This window comes from Orcinus orca, chromosome 1 (genome assembly GCF_937001465.1).
Source record: "Orcinus orca chromosome 1, mOrcOrc1.1, whole genome shotgun sequence".
Classification (NCBI taxonomy): domain Eukaryota; kingdom Metazoa; phylum Chordata; class Mammalia; order Artiodactyla; family Delphinidae; genus Orcinus; species Orcinus orca.
The window spans coordinates 57,178,549-57,197,135 of NC_064559.1; the positions used below are offsets into that span (position 1 = coordinate 57,178,549).

Here is an 18,587-nt window from a genome sequence, read left to right on the forward strand (position 1 = left end):
GAAAATTGGGATGCATGTTTCTTTTTGAATTAGTGTTTTCATTTTCTTCAGATATACACTCAGGAGTGGAATTGTTGGATCATATGGTAGTTCTATTTTTAGTTTTTTGAGGAATCTCCATACTGTTTCCACAGTGGCTGCACCAATTTACATTCCCACCAACAGTGCAAGAGGGTTCCCTTTTCTCTATATCCTTGCCAACATTTGTTATTTATGGACTTTTTGAAGATGGCCATTTTGACAGGTGTGGGGGGATAACTCATTGTGGTTTTGACTTGTGTTTCTCTGATGATTAGTGATGTTGAGTGTCTATTTGTATGCCTGTTGGCCATCTGTATGTCTTCTTTGGAAAAATGTCTGAATTTTGAAAAATTCAGGTCCGCCCATTGTTTAATCGGACTTTTTGGTTTTTTGATGTTGAGTTGTCTGAGCTGTTTGTATATTTTGCATAAAAACCCCTTGTTGGTTGCATCATTTGCAAATATTCTGTAGGTTGTCTTTCCTTTTTGACCATGGTTCCCTTTGCTGTGCAAAAGCTTTTAAGTTTAATTAGGTCCCCTTTGTTTATCTTTGCTTTTGTTTCTTTTGCCTTTGGAGACAGATCCAAAAAATTATTGCTGTGATTTATGCCAGTGTTCTGCCTATGCTGTGTTCTAGGAGTTTTATCATTTCAGGTCTTACATTTAGATCTTTAATCCATTTTGAGTTTATTTTTATATATGGTGTGAGAAAATGTTCTAATTTCATTCTTTTACATGTAGCTGTCCAGTTTTCCCAGCACCACTTATTAAAGAGGCTGTCTTTTCTCCATTGTACGTTCTTGCCTGCTTTGTCATAAATTAGGTGACCATATGTGCTTGGGTTTATCTCTGGGCTCTTTTTTCTGTTCCTTGATCTAATTTTCTGTTTTGTGCCAGCACCATGCTGTTTTGATTACTGTAGTTTCGTAGTATACTCTGAAGTCAGGGCATGTGATACCTCCAGCTTTGTTCTTTTTTCTCAAGATTGCATTGGAAAATTGGGGTATTTTGTGGTTACATATAAATTTTAGTATGATTTGTTCTAGTTCTGTGGAAAGTGCCATTGGTATTTTGAGAGAGATTGCATTAAATCTGTAGATTGCTTTGTGTAGTGTGGACATTTTAACAATATTAATTCTTCTAATCCAGGAACATGGGATGTCTTTCCATTTCCATTTATCATCTTCAAATTCTTTCATTCATGTTTTATAGTTTTCAGAGTATAGGTTTTTCACCTCTGAGGTTACAGTTATTCCTAGGTTTTCTTAATGCGATTTTGAATAGGATTTTAAACAGGCTTGTTTTCTTGCTTTCTCTTTCTGATAGTTCATTATTAACATATGGAAAAGCAACAGATTTTTGTATATTAATCTTGTATCCTGCAACTTTACTGAATTCATTTATTAGTTCTAATAGTTTTTTGGTGGAGAATTTAGGGTTTTCTATATAGAGTATCTTGTCATATGCAAATAGTGTCTTTATGTCAAAGAGTGTTTTTCTTATGTTTTCCTCTAAGAGTTTTATAGTGTCTGGTCTTACATTCAGGTCTTTAATCCACTTGAAGTTTATTTTTGTGTATGGTGTTAGAGAGTGTTCTAATTTCATTCTTTTACATGTAGCTGTCCAGTTTTCCCAGCACCACTTATTGAAGAGGCTGTCTTTTCTCCACTGTATGTTCTTTCCTCCTTTGTCGTAAATTAGGTGCCCATATGTGCGTGGGTTTATCTCTGGGCATTCTATCCTGTACCATTGATCTATACTGGTTTTGTGCCAGTACCATACTGTCTTGATTACTGTAGCTTTATGGTATAGTTTGAAGTGGGTGAGCCTGATTCCTCCAACTGCATTTTTCTTTCTCAAGATTGCTTTGGCTATTTGGGGTCTTTTGTGTTTCCCTATGAATTGTAAAATTTTTTGTTCTAATTCTGTGAAGAATGCCATTGGTAGTTTGATAGGGATTGCATTGATACTGTAGATTGCTTTGGGTAGTATAGTCATTTTCACAATATTGATTCTTCCAATCCCAGAACATGGTATATTTTTCCATCTGTTTATGTCATCTTTGATTTCTTTCATCAGTGTTTTATAGTTTTCTGAGTACAGGTCTTTTGCCTCCTAGGGCAGGTTTATTCCTAGGTATTTTATTCTTTTTGTTGCGATGGTAAGTGGGATTGTTTCCTTAATTTCTCTTTCTGATTTTATATTGTTGGTGTATAAGAATGCCAGAGATTTCTGTGCATTAATTTTGTATCCTGCAACCTTACCAAATTCATTTATTAGTTCTAGTAGTTTTCTGGTGGCATCTTTAGGATTTTCTATGTATAGTATCATTGTCATCTGCAGACAGTGACAGTTTTACTCCTTCTTTTCCAATTTGGATTACTCTTATTTCTTTTAGGACTTCCAAAACTATGTTGAATAATAGTGGCAAGAGTGGACATCCTTGTCTTGTTCCTGATCTTAGTGGAAATGCTTTCAGTTTTTCACCATTGAAAATGATGCTTGCTGTGGGTTTGTCATATATGGCCCTTTATTATGTTGAGGTAGTTTCCCTCTATGCTCATTTTCTGGAGAGTTTTTATCATAAATCGGTGTTGAATTTTGTCAAAAGCTTTTTCTGCATCTATTGAAGTGATTATATGGTTTTTATTCCTTAATTTGTTAATATGGTGTATCTCATTGATTGATTTGTGTATATGTAAGAATCCTTGCATCCCTAGGATAAATCTCACTTGATCATAGTGTATGATCCTTTTAATGTGTTGTTGGATTCTGTTCGCTAGTATTTTGTTCTGGATTTTTGCATCTATGTTCATCAGTGATATTGGTCTATAATTTTCTTTTTTTGTGATATATTTTCTGGTTTTGGTATCAGGGTGATGGTGGCTTTGTAGAATGAATTTGGGAGTGTTTCTCCCTCTGCAATTTTTTGGAAGAGTTTGAGAAGGATGGGTGTTAGTGCTTCTCTAAATGTTTGTTAGAATTCACCTGTGAAGCCACCTGGTCCTGGAGTTTTGTTGGTTGGAAGATTTTTAATTATAGTTTGAATTTCATTACTTGTGATATGTCTGTTTATATTTTCTAATTCTTCCTAGTTCAGTCTTGGAAAATTGTACCTTTCCAAGAATTTGTCCATTTCTTTGTGGTTTTCCATTTGATTGGCATATAGTTGTTTGTAGTGGTCTCCTATAATCCTTTGTATTTCTGCGGTGTCATTTGTGATTTCTCCTTTTTCATTTCTAATTTTATTGATTTGAGTCCTCTCCATCTTTTTCTTGAGGAGTCTGGCTAATGGTTTATCAATATTGTTTATCTTCTCAAAGAACCAGCTTTTAGTTTTATTGATCTTTGCTATTGTTTTCTTTGTATCTATTTCATTTATTTCTGCTCTGATCTTTATGATTTCTTTCCTTCTGTTGACTTTGGGTTTTCTTTGTTCTTCTTTCTCTACTTGTTTTAAGTGTAGGGTTAGATTGTTTATTTGAGATGTTTCTTGTTTCTCGAGGTAGGCTTATATTGCTATAAACTTCATTCTTAGAACTGGTTTTGCTGCATCCCATAGGTTTTGGATTGTCGTATTTTCATTGTAATTTGTCTGTAGGTATTTTTTGATTTCCCCTGTGATTGATTTCTAATTTCATAGCGTTGTGGTCAGAAAAGATGCTTCATATGATTTCAATGTTCTTAAATTTACTGAGGCTTGATTTGTGACCCAAGATGTGATCTGTCCTGTAGAATGTTCAATGTGCACTTGAGAAGAAAGTGTAATCTGCTGTTTTGGGATGGAATGTCCTGTAAATATCAACTAAATCTATTTGGTCTGTTGTGTCATTTAAAGCTTGTGTTTCCTTATTAATTTTCTGTCTGGATGATCTGTCCATTGGTGTAAGTGAGGTGTTAAAGTCCCCCACTATTATTGTGTTACTGTTGATTTCCCCTTTTATAGCTGTTAGCAGTTGCCTTATGTATTGAAGTGCTTGTGTGTTGGGTGCATAAATATTTATAATTGTTAACTCTTCTTCTTAGATTGATCCTTTGATCAGTATGTGGTGTCCCTCCTTATCTCTTGTAACAGTCTTTATTTTAAAGTCTATTTTGTCTGATACGAGTATTGCTACTCCAGCTTTCTTTTGATTTCCATTTGCATGGAATATCTTTTTCCATCCCTTCACTTTCAGTCTGTTTGTGTCCCTAGGTCTGAAGTGTGTCTCTTGTAGACAGCATATATATGGGTCTTGTTTTTGTATCCATTCAGCAAGCCTGTGTCTTTTGGTTGGAGCATTTAATCCATTCATGTTTAAGGTAATTATCGATATGTATGTTCTGATTACCATTTTCTTAATTGTTCTGGGTTTGTTTTTGTGGGTCATTTTCTTCTCTGTGTTTCCCACCTAGAGAAGTTTCTTTAGCATTTGTTGTAAAGCTGGTTTAGTGGTGCTGAATTCTCTCAGCTTTTGCTTGTCTGAAAAGCTTTTGATTTCTCTGTTGAATCTCAGTTAGATCCTTGCTGGGTAGAGTAATGTTGGTTGTAGGTTTTTCTGTTTCATCACTTTAAGTATATCCTGCCACTCCCTTCTGGCCTGCAGAGTTTCTGCTGAAAAATCAGCTGATAACCATATGGGGATTACTTTGTATGTTATTTTTTGTTTTTCTCTTGCTGCTTTTAATATTTTTTCTTCGAATTTAATTTTTGTTAGTTTGATTAATATGTCTTGGTGTGTTTTTCTTAGGGTTTATCCTGTATGGGACTCTCTGCACTTCCTGGACTTGGGTGACTATTTCCTTTCCTATGTTAGGGAAGTTTTCACCTATAGTCTCTTCAGATATTTTCTCATACCCTTTCTTTTTCTCTTCTTCTTCTGGGACCCCTATAATTCAAATGTTGGTGCATTTAGTGTTGTCCCAGAGATCTCTGAGATTGTCTTCAATTCTTTTCATTCTTTTTTCTTTATTCTGCTCCTTGGCAGTTATTTGCACCATTTTGTTTACCAGCTCACTTATTAGTTCTTCTGCCTCAGTTATTCTGTTAATTGATTTTGTCTAGTGTATTTTTCATTTCAGTTATTTGTTTGTTCTTTAGTTCTTCTAGATCTTGGTTAAATATTTTTTTATTTTCTCAGTCCATGCCTCCATTCTATTTCTGAGATTCTGGATCATTTTTACTATCATTACAATGAATTCTCTTTCAGGTAGATTGCCTGTTTCCTCTTCATTTGTTTGGTTTTGTAGGGTTTTACCTTGTTCATTCATCTGTGACATATTTTTTTGCTGTCTCATTTTTTTCTTTTTTTTAATGAGTGGGATTGTGTTCCCGTCTCGGTGATTGGTTGGCCTGAGGCTTTCAGCACTGGAATTTGTAGGCTGTTGTGTAGAGGTGGGTCTTGGTGCTGAGTTGAGGACCTCCATGAGACCTCACTCCGATGAATGTTCCCTGGGGACTGAGGTTCTCTGTTAGTCCAGTGGTTCGGACTCGGAGTTCCCAGTGCAGGAGCTTCGGCCTGACCCCCGGCTCATGAACCAGGATACTGCAAGCCGCGTGGGGTGGCAAAAAAAAAAGAGAGAATCATAACAAAGTAAAAAATAGAATTAAACTAGTAAACTAACAGATATGTGAGAAAGAATACAAAAATAAAAATGTAGATAACTAAACAACCAGAATTTACAACTGTACCACAATAGTGAAAAAGAGGAGGGAAAAGAAAAAAAAAGAAAAAAAGAAAAAGGCGGGGAGGCCTTAGCTATGGAGGGCAGGGCCTAAGCAAGGGCAAGGTTTGGGTGGTAGGCGTGGCCTATGCTCAGGACCCACAGGGCTGGAAAAGGCCCTGGGGGCTGTGGGGGGCGGGGTTTAGCCTCAACACAAAAGAAGGTGCTCAGGCTTGCCTACCACCCCTGGTCTCAGAGAGTGGGGGACCTCACCTGGGAGCCCAGGAGGCTTCCTGGGCTCGAATGGGTGGGGCAGTTGCCCTCTGCTGCTTTCCCACTCCTCCTGGAAGCCTCTTCCCGCCTGCCTGTCCTGATCTCCCGGCCTCAGCGGTGCTGATTCTGTCTGGCTTCCACTTCTCCTCCCCTCTCAGTCCCACCATTTCACTTGGGGGTTCCTCCCATCTCCTTGGGCGTCAGGGTTTCCCACCAGCGGCTGGCAGGTGCCCTAGTTGTGGGGAGATGCTAACTTGGAGTCTTCCCACACCGCCATCCTGACTCATTTTGGTATTAGGGTAATGGTGGCATCATAGAATGCATTTGGGAGTGTTCTCCCATCTTAAAAATTTTTTGGAATAGTTTGAGAAGGTTAGGTATTAACTCTTCTTTGTATGTTTGGTACAATTCTTCTGTGAAGCCATTTAGTCATGTCTTTTGCTTTCTGGAAGTTTTTAAAATTACAGTTTCAATTTCACAGGTAATGATTGGTCTGTTCAGATTGTCTATTTCTTCTTGATTTAGTCTTTGAAAGTTGTGTTTTTCTGGAAATTTGACCATTTCTTCTAGGTTGTTCAATTTGTTGGCATGTAACTGTTCATAATATTCTCTTATGATTTTTTTTGTATCTCTGTGATAGCAGTTGTTATTTCTCCTCTTTCATTTCTTGTTTATTTGGGTCTTCTCTCTTTTTTTTCTTGATGAGCCTGGCTAAAGGTTTATCAGTTTTATTTACCTTTTCAAAAAACCAGTTCTTGGATTCATTGATCTTTTCTGTTGTTTTTTGATCTCTGTTTGTTTTCGCTCTGATATTTATTTTTTTCTTTCCATCTGCTAACTTTGGGCTTTGTTTGTTTTTCTAATTCCTTTTATTAAAATGACAGTACTTTAAATTTATTATTTATTGTATTTATTTATTTTGGCTGTGCTGAGTCTTAGTTGCGGCATGCGGGATCTTCATTGTGGTATGTGGGATCTTTAATTCTGACATGTGGACATCTTACTTGCGGCATGCGGACTTCTTAGTTGTGGCACACGGGCTTCTTAGTTGCAGCATGTGAACTCTTAGTTGTGGCATACATGTGGGATCTAGTTCCCCGACAGGGACCAAACCCCTGCCCCCTGCATTGGGAGCATGGATTCTTACCCAGTGGACCACCAGGGAAGTTCCTCTAATTCCTTTACATGGAAGGTTAGGTTGTTTATTTGAGATATTTTTGTTTCTTGAGGTATACCTATATTGCTATAAACTTTCCTCTTAGAACTGCCTTTCCTACATCCTCTATAGATTTTGGAAAGTTGTGTTTCCATTTTTGTTTGTCTTGAGGTATTTTCTGTTTTTCTCTTTGATTTATTTATTGACTCATTGGTTTCTTAGTAGCATGTTGTTTAGTCTCCACATGTATGTATTTTTCTTCTTACTGTTGAATTGTAAAGGTTTTTATGTATCTTGGGCACAAGTCTCTTATCAGATATATGACTTGAAAATATTTTCTCCCATTATGTGGATTATCTTTTCATTTTCTTAATTGTGTTCTTTGAAGCACAAAAGGCTTTAAGTTTGATGAAGTCGAATTTATCTATTTTTTCTTTTGCTGATTGTGCTTTGTGTCATATCTAAGAAACATTGCCTTATCTAAGGTCACCAATATTTACTTTTATGTTTTTTTGTAAGAGTTTTGTAGTTTTTTTAGCCCTTATGTCTAAACATGTCTGTGATCCATTTTAAGTTAATTTTTGTATATGGTGTGAGCTAGGGGGTCCAGCTTCATTCTTTTGTATGTGGATACCCAGTACTTAAAATTTTTATGTTTATCGAAAGGAGCCATGGTTTTTTAAAGGTTAAGGCACTGAATCTGTTCTAGGTAGTATGACAAACTGTCCCTTGCCAACTGTACCTAATGTCGAATGAGCATACACATAGCACTCTCCTAGGTCCCCTGAAGGGAAATAGATGCCTTTGCACCATCCTTGTCTTTAAGGAGTCCACCAACCACTTTGTGAGTAAACATGCCTACTTGAAAAGATAAACTAAGAGCTGTGTATGTTCAGGGAAGCCTAAGCATAAAGGGAAGGCATCATGAAGAAAGAGGAATTACCTGAAAGGATAGGTAACCAAGGTGGAATATGTAGGGAATTCTGGAATGAAACACAACATAATGATGAAAAGTTGAAATATGGGACTAAGGAAGTGGTCAGTATCCATCTGGCTGATTGTAGTTGAGTACACTTTAAGGAAGAGTAGAAAATAAGGTTGGAAAGTTAGCTTGTGATCATTTCATTAATAGTACTGAATTAGGGACTTCCCTGGTGGTGCAGTGGTTAAGAATCCATCTGCCAATGCAGGGGACACAGGTTCGATCCCTGCACCGGGAGGATCCCACATGCCATGGAGCAGCTAAGCCCGTGTGCCACAACTACTGAGCCTGCACTCTAGGGCCCACAAGCCACAGCTACTGAGCCCACGCGATGCAACTACTGAAGCCCGTGTGCCTAGAGCCTGTGCTCTGCAACAAGAGATGCCTCCGCAATGAGAAGCCCACGCACTGCAATGAAGAGTAGCCCCCGCTCGTTGCAACTAGAGAAAGCCCGTGCATAGCAATGAAGACCTAACACAGCCAAAAATAAAATAAATAAATTTTTAAAAAGTACTGAATTATAAGCTTCAAAGTTTGGACTTTACTTTCAATGCAGTGGGTTGCCATTAAAGGCTTTGTTTGGGGTAGGAGAGACGAGGGATTAAGTAGTGGAGAATAATCTGGCTGTCCTTGCAAAATGGATTGGTGGGAGAAGAGACCAGAGAGAGTGAGACCAGTATAGTCCAGGAATGAGATGGTTAAGACGAGTTGTTGGTTATACAGTTCACTTCCCACCTTTCCCCCCCAAGCTACCACTATTATTAGTCTGGCCCAACAACCCTCCCTCCTTCCCTTCTCATCTCTGAGGAAGAATTGCAGAGGCTCCAATCAAGATGGTGGAATAGAACGATGTGGAGCTCACCTTTTCCCACAAATACATAATGAATACATCTACATGTGGAACAGTTATCACAGAATACCTATTGAATTCTGGCAGAAAATCTCAGACACGCAGAAGTGCGAGGAACATCTCCATGTAACTGGGTAGGATGAAAGAAAAAAAAAAAAAGGAAGCAAGCAGGATAGGACCTGTGCCCCTGGGAGAGAGCTATGAAAGAGGAAAGGTTCTCGTACCCTGGGAAGCCCCCGCACAGGTGGAGAGATCACCTGGGACAGAAAGGGAGCTTCAGAGGCTTGGAGGAGAGCGTAGAAGCTGGTTTGCAGCAGGAAGAACAGAGAGAGACCGGCACAGAGGATCTGTGCTGCCTTGCTGAAGTCCCCAGTCCGAGATGTGGACCTACGTGTGAGGGCTGTTTGCAAAAACTCGGGCTTCAGAGGACAGACCTGGGGAGAGTACTGGGGTTAACCCTGCGGAGGCAGCCTGAAGGGCCTGGAGTGTGGTAAGGGCTGCAACCAGGATGTTGCAGGATGTATGTTGCAGGATGTATGTGGAAGAAGCCAGGCCCACCATAGAAGTGAAGTGCCATTGTTAAGAGGCACTCGAAGAGAAGGATAGGACCCGCCATTGCAACCTCACTTTTGGCATGCTTACGGCCAGTGTGTGCCGCCATTGAAACCCCATTGTTAATGCATAAGTGAAGTGGGGGGTGGGGCTTGCCATAGCAGCCTCTTTCTCATTGCCACCTCTATGAGCTCTGGGAGCATGCAAGCACCAGCAGGTTGCCCACACGTGGAGGCGGGGTGGAAAGCAGAGCCTTCCCCCCATGGCATGTGATCCACAGCACCGCCGCTTGCTTTGTAAACTCAGTGCCTGTGGGACATCCGAGTGGACAACGGGTGCTCCTATGGCTGGGACGGGTCTGGCCTTAGCAGCTGTGGGCTTTGTGGCTGCATGCACGTGGAGGTGGGGCCAGAGTCTGGGCTACTTCCCTAGCTCCCATGGCAGGTCCAGGTGCGCAACTGCTGTGGTCCTGGTACCTGACTTCAGTGGATTGACGCCTATGGATCTGTGCTGGTGGCTTTGTGATCACAGCGCCTGAGGGGCACCAGGGCTGATAGCCTGCATTCCCACAGTGGAGGCGGGGCCGAGGGTAGTGTGCACAACAGTGTACTTTGTGAGCTCATGCAGTGGGTGACAGGTGACATCACAGAGTGAACTCCCCGATGGACAGCTCCGATGGAGGAATACTCAGTGGCTTCTCTTCCAGTGGGAGCGCTCCAATCCTGCCTACGTCACACTGCAGCTTAGAAATGGATCTGGGGGCTTCTATGCCAACAACTAGGGAGCAGACCCTGCCCCCAGCAGGGCGCTAACAACCACAGAGCAAAGAGGAGGCCCCGTTCAACATCCAACACCTACTCTGTTCTCCACAACATCAGTCATATCCCCGTCAGTGGGATAACAGCCAGCAGACACTGAGGAAAGATGTGGCAGCCATCCATACTAAAAAACAGCCCTTGCACCAAAAATATTAAACCCACACAAGCTACACAGGGACACTTCTACATAAAAATAGCCCTCCAAGACCACAGTAGATAATTGTTTCTACTAAACTCATAGAGTAAGAGAAATATAAGTAAAATGAAGAATGAGAGGGACCACTCCCGATTAAAAGATCAAGAGAATTCCCCTGAAAGAACAAATAATGAAACAGACCTCTTCAGTCTAATAGACACCGAGTTTAAAAAGGAGGTACTGAAAATACTGAAGGAATTAAGAAGGGCTATTGATAGAAATGCAGATTACTGTAAAAAGGACCAGGAACTATAAAGAGGAACCAAGACAAATTAAAAGACTTATTTGCTGAGATGAAAGCTGAGTTTAAGGCAATAAGTAGCAGATTGAATAATGTAGAAGAACAAATAAGTGATCTGCAAGTTAGAATAATGGAAATCACCCAATCAGAACAGCAGACAGAAAGCCAAATGAAAAAAAATTGAAAGCAATATAAGAGACCTATGGGATAATATAAAGCACGCCAGTCTACACATAATAAGGATCCCAGAAGGAGAAGAAAGAGAAAAGGGAATCAAAAATGTATTTGAAGAAATTATGGCTGAAAACTCCCCAAACCTAAAGAAGGAAACATATCCAGGTACAGGAAGCACGAAGGGTCCCAAACATGAAGAACAGACCTACACCAAGATATACTCTAATTAAAATGGCAAAAGTGAAAGATAAAGGGAGGATTCTAAAGGCAGCAAGAGGAAAACAAGGAGTTAATTACAAGGAAACCCCCATAAGGCTATCAGCTGATTTCTCTACAGAAATGTTGCAAGCCAGAAGGGAGTAGCAAGATATATTCAAAGTCCTGAAGGGAAAAATCTGCAATATAGGATACTCTACCTGGCAAGATTATCATTTAAAATAGGAGAGATAAAGAATTTCTCAGACAAGCAAAAGCTAAAAGAATACAGCAATATTAAACCTGTTCTAAAGGAAATATTGAAAGGTCTTCTCTAAATAGAAAAGAAGCAAGAATCTATAGGAAAGAGAAAATCACAATTGGAAAGTAAATTACTTAAATAAATCAGTACACAGATTTTTTTTTTTTTGGTCAAGTTTCATGGTTTTATTAACACAAATACAATGTGCCCATGAGCAATCTATTCATTTTCTCTCTTTCTTTTTTTTTTTTTTGCGGTATGCAGGCCTCTCACTGTTGTGGCCTCTCCTGCTGCGGAGCACAGGCTCCAGATGTGCAGGCTCAGCGGCCATAGCTCACGGGCCCAGCCGCTCGACAGCATGTGGGATCTTCCTGGACCGGGGCACGAACCGGTGTCCCCTGCATCAGCAGGCAGACTCTCAACCACTGCGCCACCTGGGAAGCCCTCTATTCATTTTCTTTGCTGCATAGCCTGGTGTTGGGATTGGTGACTGTGGTAGCTAGCTGGGCTGCTCTTTCCACAATGGTTTTGTGGTTCTTGGAGGAGATGTGAGCAATCTCAGCACAGTAAGATTTGTTGCACAACAGTGGCGCTTCAAGCTCCTTGACATTGTGGACCAGGAACTTCCAGATGCTGCTGGGCAGCATCTGCTTTGTTTTCTTGTTGCTCCCATAACCAATGTTGGGCATCAAGATCTGGCCCTTGAATCTCCTGTGCATCCTGTTGTCAATGCTTCTGGATTTCTGTCAGTTCTGCTTAATTTTGACATATTGATCTGACTGGTGCTTGATGACCTTCTTGGTCCTCTTTTTGACAACCTTGGGCTTTACGAGGAGTCTGTCCAACAAATTGGACAACTTAGAACAAATGGACACATTTCTAGAAACACAGCCTACCAAAACTGAATCAAAAAGATACAGGTAATTTGAATAGACTGATCTCTAGAAGTGAAATAGAATCTGTTATAAAAAAAATTCCCTACAAACAAAAGTCCAGGACCAGATGGCGTCACAGGAGAATTCTACCAAACATACAAAGAAGAACTTATACCGATCCTTCTCAAACTCTTCCAAAAGACTGAAGAGGAGGGAACACTCCCACTATCACCCTGATACCAAAACCAGACAAAGACACAACCAAAAAAGAAAATTACAGGCCAATGTCTCTGATGAATATAGATGCAAAAATTCTCAACAAAATACTAGCAAAATGAATCCAACAACATATAAAAAAGTCATACACCATGACCAAGTTGGATTTATCCCAGTGTCACAAGGTTGGTTCAACATATGCAAGTCAATCAGTGTGATACACCACATCAATAACAGACAAAAACCACATGTTCCTCTCATTAGATGCAGAAAAAGAGTTTGATAAAATTCAACATCCATTCATGATAAAAACTCTTATGAAAGTGGGTATAGAGGGAATATTATCTCAACATAATAAAAGCTATTTATGACAAACCCACAGCCAATACAGTACTCAACAGTGAAAAGCTGAAAGCCTTCCCGCTAAAATCTGGAACAAGACAGGATGCCCACTCTCACCACCTCTATTCAACATAGTTTTGGAAGTACTAGCCACAGCAATCAGACAAGAAAAAGAAATAAAAGATATCCATATTGGTAGGGAAGAGATAAAATTGTCATTATATGCAGATGACATGATACTATATATTGAAAACCATAAAGACTCCACACAAAAACTATCAGAACTGATAATTGCATTCAGGAAGGTAACAGGATACAAGATTAACATACAGAAATTGGTTGCATTTCTTTACACGAACAAAGAAATGTCAGAAAGGGAATGTAAAAAGAAAATCCCTTTTAAAATTGCATCAAAAAAATACTTAAGAATAAACCTGACCAAGGAGATGAAAGACTTATATGCTGAGAACTATAAAACATGAATAAAGGAAATGGAAGATGATTCAAAGAAATGGAAAGATATCCCATGCTCTTGGATTGGAAGAATTAATATTGTTAAGATGGCCATACTGCTCAAAGCAATCTACAGATTTAATGCGATCCCTATCAAATTGCCCATGATATTTTTCACAGAACTAGAACAAATAAGCCTAAAGTTTATATGGAACCATAAAAGACCCAGAATTGCCAAAGCAATCCTGAGGAAAAAGAACAAAGCAGGTGACATAACCCTCCCAGACTTCAGACAATACTGCAAAACTACAGTAATCAAAACAGCGTGGTATTGGCACAAAAACAGACATATGGATCAGTGGAACAGAATAGAAGGCCCTAAAATAAACCCACACACCTGTGGTTGATTAATCTTTGACATAGGAGGCAAGAATACACAATGGGAAAAAGACAGTCTCTTCAGCAAGTGGTGCTGGCAGTTGGACAGCCACATGTAGATCCATGAAGTTAGAACACACCCTCACACCATACACAAAAATAAATTCAAAATGGCTTAAAGACTTAAATATAAGACATGACACCATAAAACTCTTAGAAGAGAACATAGGAATAACATTCTCAGACATAAATCGTAGCAATGTTTTCTTAGGTCAGTCTCCCAAGGCAGTAGAAATAAAAGCAAAAATAAACCAATGGGACCTAATCAAACTTAAAAGCTTTGAGAAAATATTTGCAAATGATGCCACCGACAAGGGCTTAATTTCCAAAATATACAAATGGCTCATACAACTCAATAACAAAAAAACAACCCAATCAAAATATGGGCAGAAGACCTAAATAGACATTTCTCCAAAGAAGACATACAGATGGCCAGTAAACACATGAAAAGATGTTTATCATCATTAATTATTAGAGAAATGCAAATCAAAACTACAATGAGGTGCAACCTCACATCAGTCAGAATGGCCATCATTAAAAAGTCTACAAGAAACAAATGCTGGAGAGGGTGTGGAGAAAAGCGAACCCTCCTGTGCTGTTGGTAGGAATGTAAATTGCTGCAGCCACTGTGGAAAACAGTATGTAAGTTCCTCAAAAAACTAAAAATAGAGTTGCCATGTGATCCAGCAATCCCACTTCTGGGCATATATCCAGAAACAATTGTAATTCAAAAAGATACATGCACCCTTATATTCATAGCAGCACTATTAACAATAGCCAAGACATGGAGACAACCTAGATGTCCCTCAACAGATGAATGGATAAAGGTGTGGTACATATATGCAACAGAATGCTACTCAGCCGTAAAAAAGAATGAAATAATGCCATTTGCAGCAATATGGATGGACCTAGAGAAAGAGAAAGGCAAATATGATGATATCACGTACATGTGGAATCTAAAATATGACACAAATGAACTTATCTACGAAACAGAAACAGACTCACAGACATAGAGAACAGGCTTGTGTTTGCCAAGGGGGGGTAGGGGAGGGATGGGTTGGGAGTTTGTAATTAGCAGATGCAAATTATTATATATAGAATGGATAAACAACAAGCTTCTACTGTATAGCAGAGGGAACTATAGCCAATATTCTGTAATAAGCCATAATGGAAAAGAATATGAAAAAGAATATATATGTATATATACATATATATGTATAACTGAATCACTTTCTGTACAGCAGAAATTAACACAACATTGTAAATATAATATACTTCAATTAAAAAAAATTGCCTCTTTACCCAAGTCCTCTCTGTCCCCTCCAAGCACCCCAGTATCTTGCATGTTCATATTATAGAAATGTTAGATCTTGATGGAACCTCTGAAATGACCCCCTTGTTTTACAATGAAGAAAGTGCAGACACATGAGGTTAAGCAGTTTATTCACATGGCTGAATTAGGAACAGTAATACTGATTATATAAGTGTGATCTCACAGCTTTAAATATTAAAAAAAAAGGTGGGAATACTTGAATTGACATACAAACATCAAGGTTTCATTAATGACTGGTTCAGCCTTGGACATTATGATTTATTTCATGCCCATTGTTTTTAAAAACTGGCTTCATTTTTGTTTGCTATAGCAAGCTAATTAAATGTAATTTAAAAATCTGCTTCCTTTCAGGTCAAGTGAAAAGTGCCAAATCTGTATTCTAAGCCATGGTCAGAAAAGAAGTCTTATAAAAGGCCGCATCTTCTTCTATATCTATAAAGGCAAACCTATTCATGCCGACTGAAGTTAAATAGATGTGGGGTTTTGTAAAAATGTTTAAGTATGAAATTAAATCACCCTCGTTTCGTTTTACCCCATTCAGCATGCTTATGTCCAGACTCTCTGGCCTTGCCTCTGCCTCTGCAAGTCAGTTTCATGTGAGTTCCACGTACTCCTTCCAGAGAGCACTTGGCTGTGAGTCACTCACAAAGACCATATGGAAGCTTTAAAAGCTACTTAGAGAATCTAACAGTTTTCTGTGTAACTGAGGCAGGAAATTTCTGTTCAAGTGAGGAATTCTATTAAAAAAAAAAAAAAGACATGTTGGCCATTTCCAGAAGAAAAATTTGTTCTCCCTCTCTCAAAAGGGAAGCTATGGGATGACATTCTGGAGCAAGGAAATATTAAGGATGGTTTGGATCAGGGTCCTCTGCTTATACAGCTATTACTTTTTTATGTCCAAATTAAAATTCACCTTTAAGGTGGGATATAGTCTCTTAGTAAATCTTCCTGTTTATCTTTAACACCCTTGTCTTTAAATTAATAAATACAAATCTGTTTAGTTTTATATTTAGATTTCCCCTACTCAGTAGGTTTAGCAATATAGTTATTATATCTGTACTACCTGCCATTTTCCTTTTGTTTTATATTACCTACATTTTAGATATCATTGTTGGTTTCATATTAGTGATTTGGAATGTCCTTTTATCTACTTTGTCTAAGAGTCCCTGAACCTTCTACTACTCTGTGACTTTCCGGAAAAGTTTTATAGAAAGAAAATTATTCTCTTCTTTGTCCCATCCTGAAAGCTAGTTTTTCGTTGTTGAGGGGAAGGAAAAGAAATGAGCAATTCAGTAATTCCTTGTCAGTTGGCATTTTCTCAACCATGATTTTGAGGTAACACTGTCTCACAAATTTAAAAGTTTTGAGATTTTTTTTTTATGTATGAGCAATTCAGTTTCAGTTGCCTTAAGCAGAAGAAAAGGGCAATGACTCTCACTCCCCTCTCTGGTAGATCCAGTGGGTGTTTATGGAGTAGTGCAAAGAAGACCTTTGTTTGCTCCGTTCTCTTAATATTGTAGATTGTGAGAAGTCTATTATCTTTAAGCACCGCAATAATTTGGGAAAAGGCCAGGTGCCGTTTTTGTCATTTCTACTCTAATTCTACATTTTCTGAGCCTTGATCTTGAATATGACAATATTCAATTATATTGTCAATTATACCTCAATAAAGCTGAAAAAAAGTCAATCCTGACCCTTGGCGAGGCAATCTGTAATTCTCCATTCCATGACCTCTATCCCCAGTGTTAGGAAGAATTAATCCCTCCTTCTTTGGGGCACCCATAGCATTAATAGCTTCATACTGTATTCTATTTAATTGTTCACATGTGAACTATTGAGCTTTTTGAGGGTAGGGGCTTTGTCTTGTTTTTCTTCATTCCTAAAGAACCTGTAACATAGTAAGTTAGTAAATAATAGTTGAATGAATTCTCTTTCGGTGCCACGTTTTTCATAGAACTCAGTAGTCTTCATTCATCTATAAAGCTTGTTCGCCTTAATAGAAATGAATCCTGAATCCTTTTCTCCATATTTTGCTAGTGTCAGTGCCCTATTTCCACTCCTGCTCCTCCAGAAGACAAGCCACACACACGTCGAGCATTATGACTGTATATCTAGTTTCTTCTCTAATTGTCTATTTTTAAACTTTCTTCTTGAATGCCACATTACTTTTTAGGCATATGAACCTGGTGATTACCAAGGAATTCCTGGATCTCATTTCAAAGATTTCATTGTTGTGACAGTCTGAATATACATTTATATCTGTAGATCTGTTACTTTAGTATGTTTTGAGAGATACGATATGTCTTGTGACCTATTGTTGCATTGAATTATAAGTATATTCACAGGAGTGTGGAAGGTCCTTATACTTTGAGTTTTAGCTATTACTCGAGTAGCTGCATGACTTTTTCCACACACCCACAGAATAATTAATTACTATTTCAAGGTGCATACTAGTAAATTAAAAATCACATTATTTGAGAGGTAGTAAAGCAAAGGCTACATTAAGTGTTCTGATAACTTCTAGATAGTGGTTCCTTAGGCTTTTGTATTTTTTTTCATTGATTAGAAAACTGTAAAAAAATAAAAAAGGGAGGAGATTGGTATGACATCATTAAGAAAACAGCTATTATCTGTTATTGCTATCATTTAAGAGAAGAAAAGACATATTAACACCAAAAAAGGGGAAGATATGATTTCAGTGTAAGGCTCTGCTCTTTAAGTTGAATAAATTAAGTTTTATTATAGACTTTTGTGTTTTCATTTCGCTATATGTGATGGAATTTTGTTATGAATCACAACTGGCATATGGTCTACCCTTTGAGAACTGCTCTAGACTGAGCTAAAGCAGTCAGACTGCTACTTAGGCTACCATGATGCCCCAAATTATAAAGGGCTGATAGTCCATCCCAATGTTTCATCTAATTTGTGATAGATTGTATTTTCCAAGATGGTCGCATCTCCCATCCCACGGTCATGACATTCCTGACATAGGGAGGTGGGTCTCTGTTCTCTCATCATGAACCTGGGCAGGCCTGTGATTACAGTAGAAGTAATACTATGTGATTTCCATAGATCATAAAAGATAAAAGGTGATACAGTTTCTACCTAGTTCTCTTGAGATGCTGGCTTGGAGAGACCCATATGGACAGGCACTGAGGCCCTGGCTGAGCTCCAGCCAGCAGTCATCAGTGATACAGGTGAGTCATCTTGGAAGTGGATCCTCCAGTGGAGCCACCACAGCCAATGCTGTATGGAGCAGAGACAAGCCTCTGTTGAGCCCTGCCAAAATTGTTGATCTCAGCCAAATAAATGATTGTTGTTCTAAACTACTAAGGTTTGTGTCTGTTTGTTATGCAGCAATGTATAGCATAAAAATTTTGGAACCAGGAAGTGAGAAATTGACATAACAAACCCTAAAATGTGGCGTTGCCATTTTGGGACTGGGTAGTAGGCAGATGCTGGAAGGGGCCAGAGGGGAGTGTTAGTGAAAGCCTGCAGAGCCTTAGATTATTAGCAGAATCTTTAAGGCTGTCTAGGAGGCTATTAGTGGGAATTTACAGGAAAGAGA

At 38.8% G+C, this 18,587-nt stretch overlaps 1 protein-coding gene and 1 pseudogene across 5 annotated transcripts in view; one reads left to right on the plus strand and one right to left on the minus strand.

Moving 5' to 3' along the window:
• SLC9C2 (solute carrier family 9 member C2 (putative)) overlaps window positions 1–18,587 on the plus strand; it is a 272,343-nt gene that overhangs the window by 36,911 nt on the left and 216,845 nt on the right. The window contains exon 6 of one of the 5 annotated variants that reach the window (XM_004269841.4): window positions 15,371–17,763. The exons of 3 other annotated variants lie outside the window; for them this stretch is intronic. In XM_004269841.4, the coding sequence (XP_004269889.2) occupies window positions 15,371–15,402 (32 nt within the window). In that variant the 3' untranslated portion in view covers window positions 15,403–17,763. One more of the 5 variants, XM_049715789.1, reaches the window with a different exon arrangement.
• LOC101271352 (60S ribosomal protein L32-like) lies at window positions 11,809–15,271 on the minus strand (annotated as a pseudogene).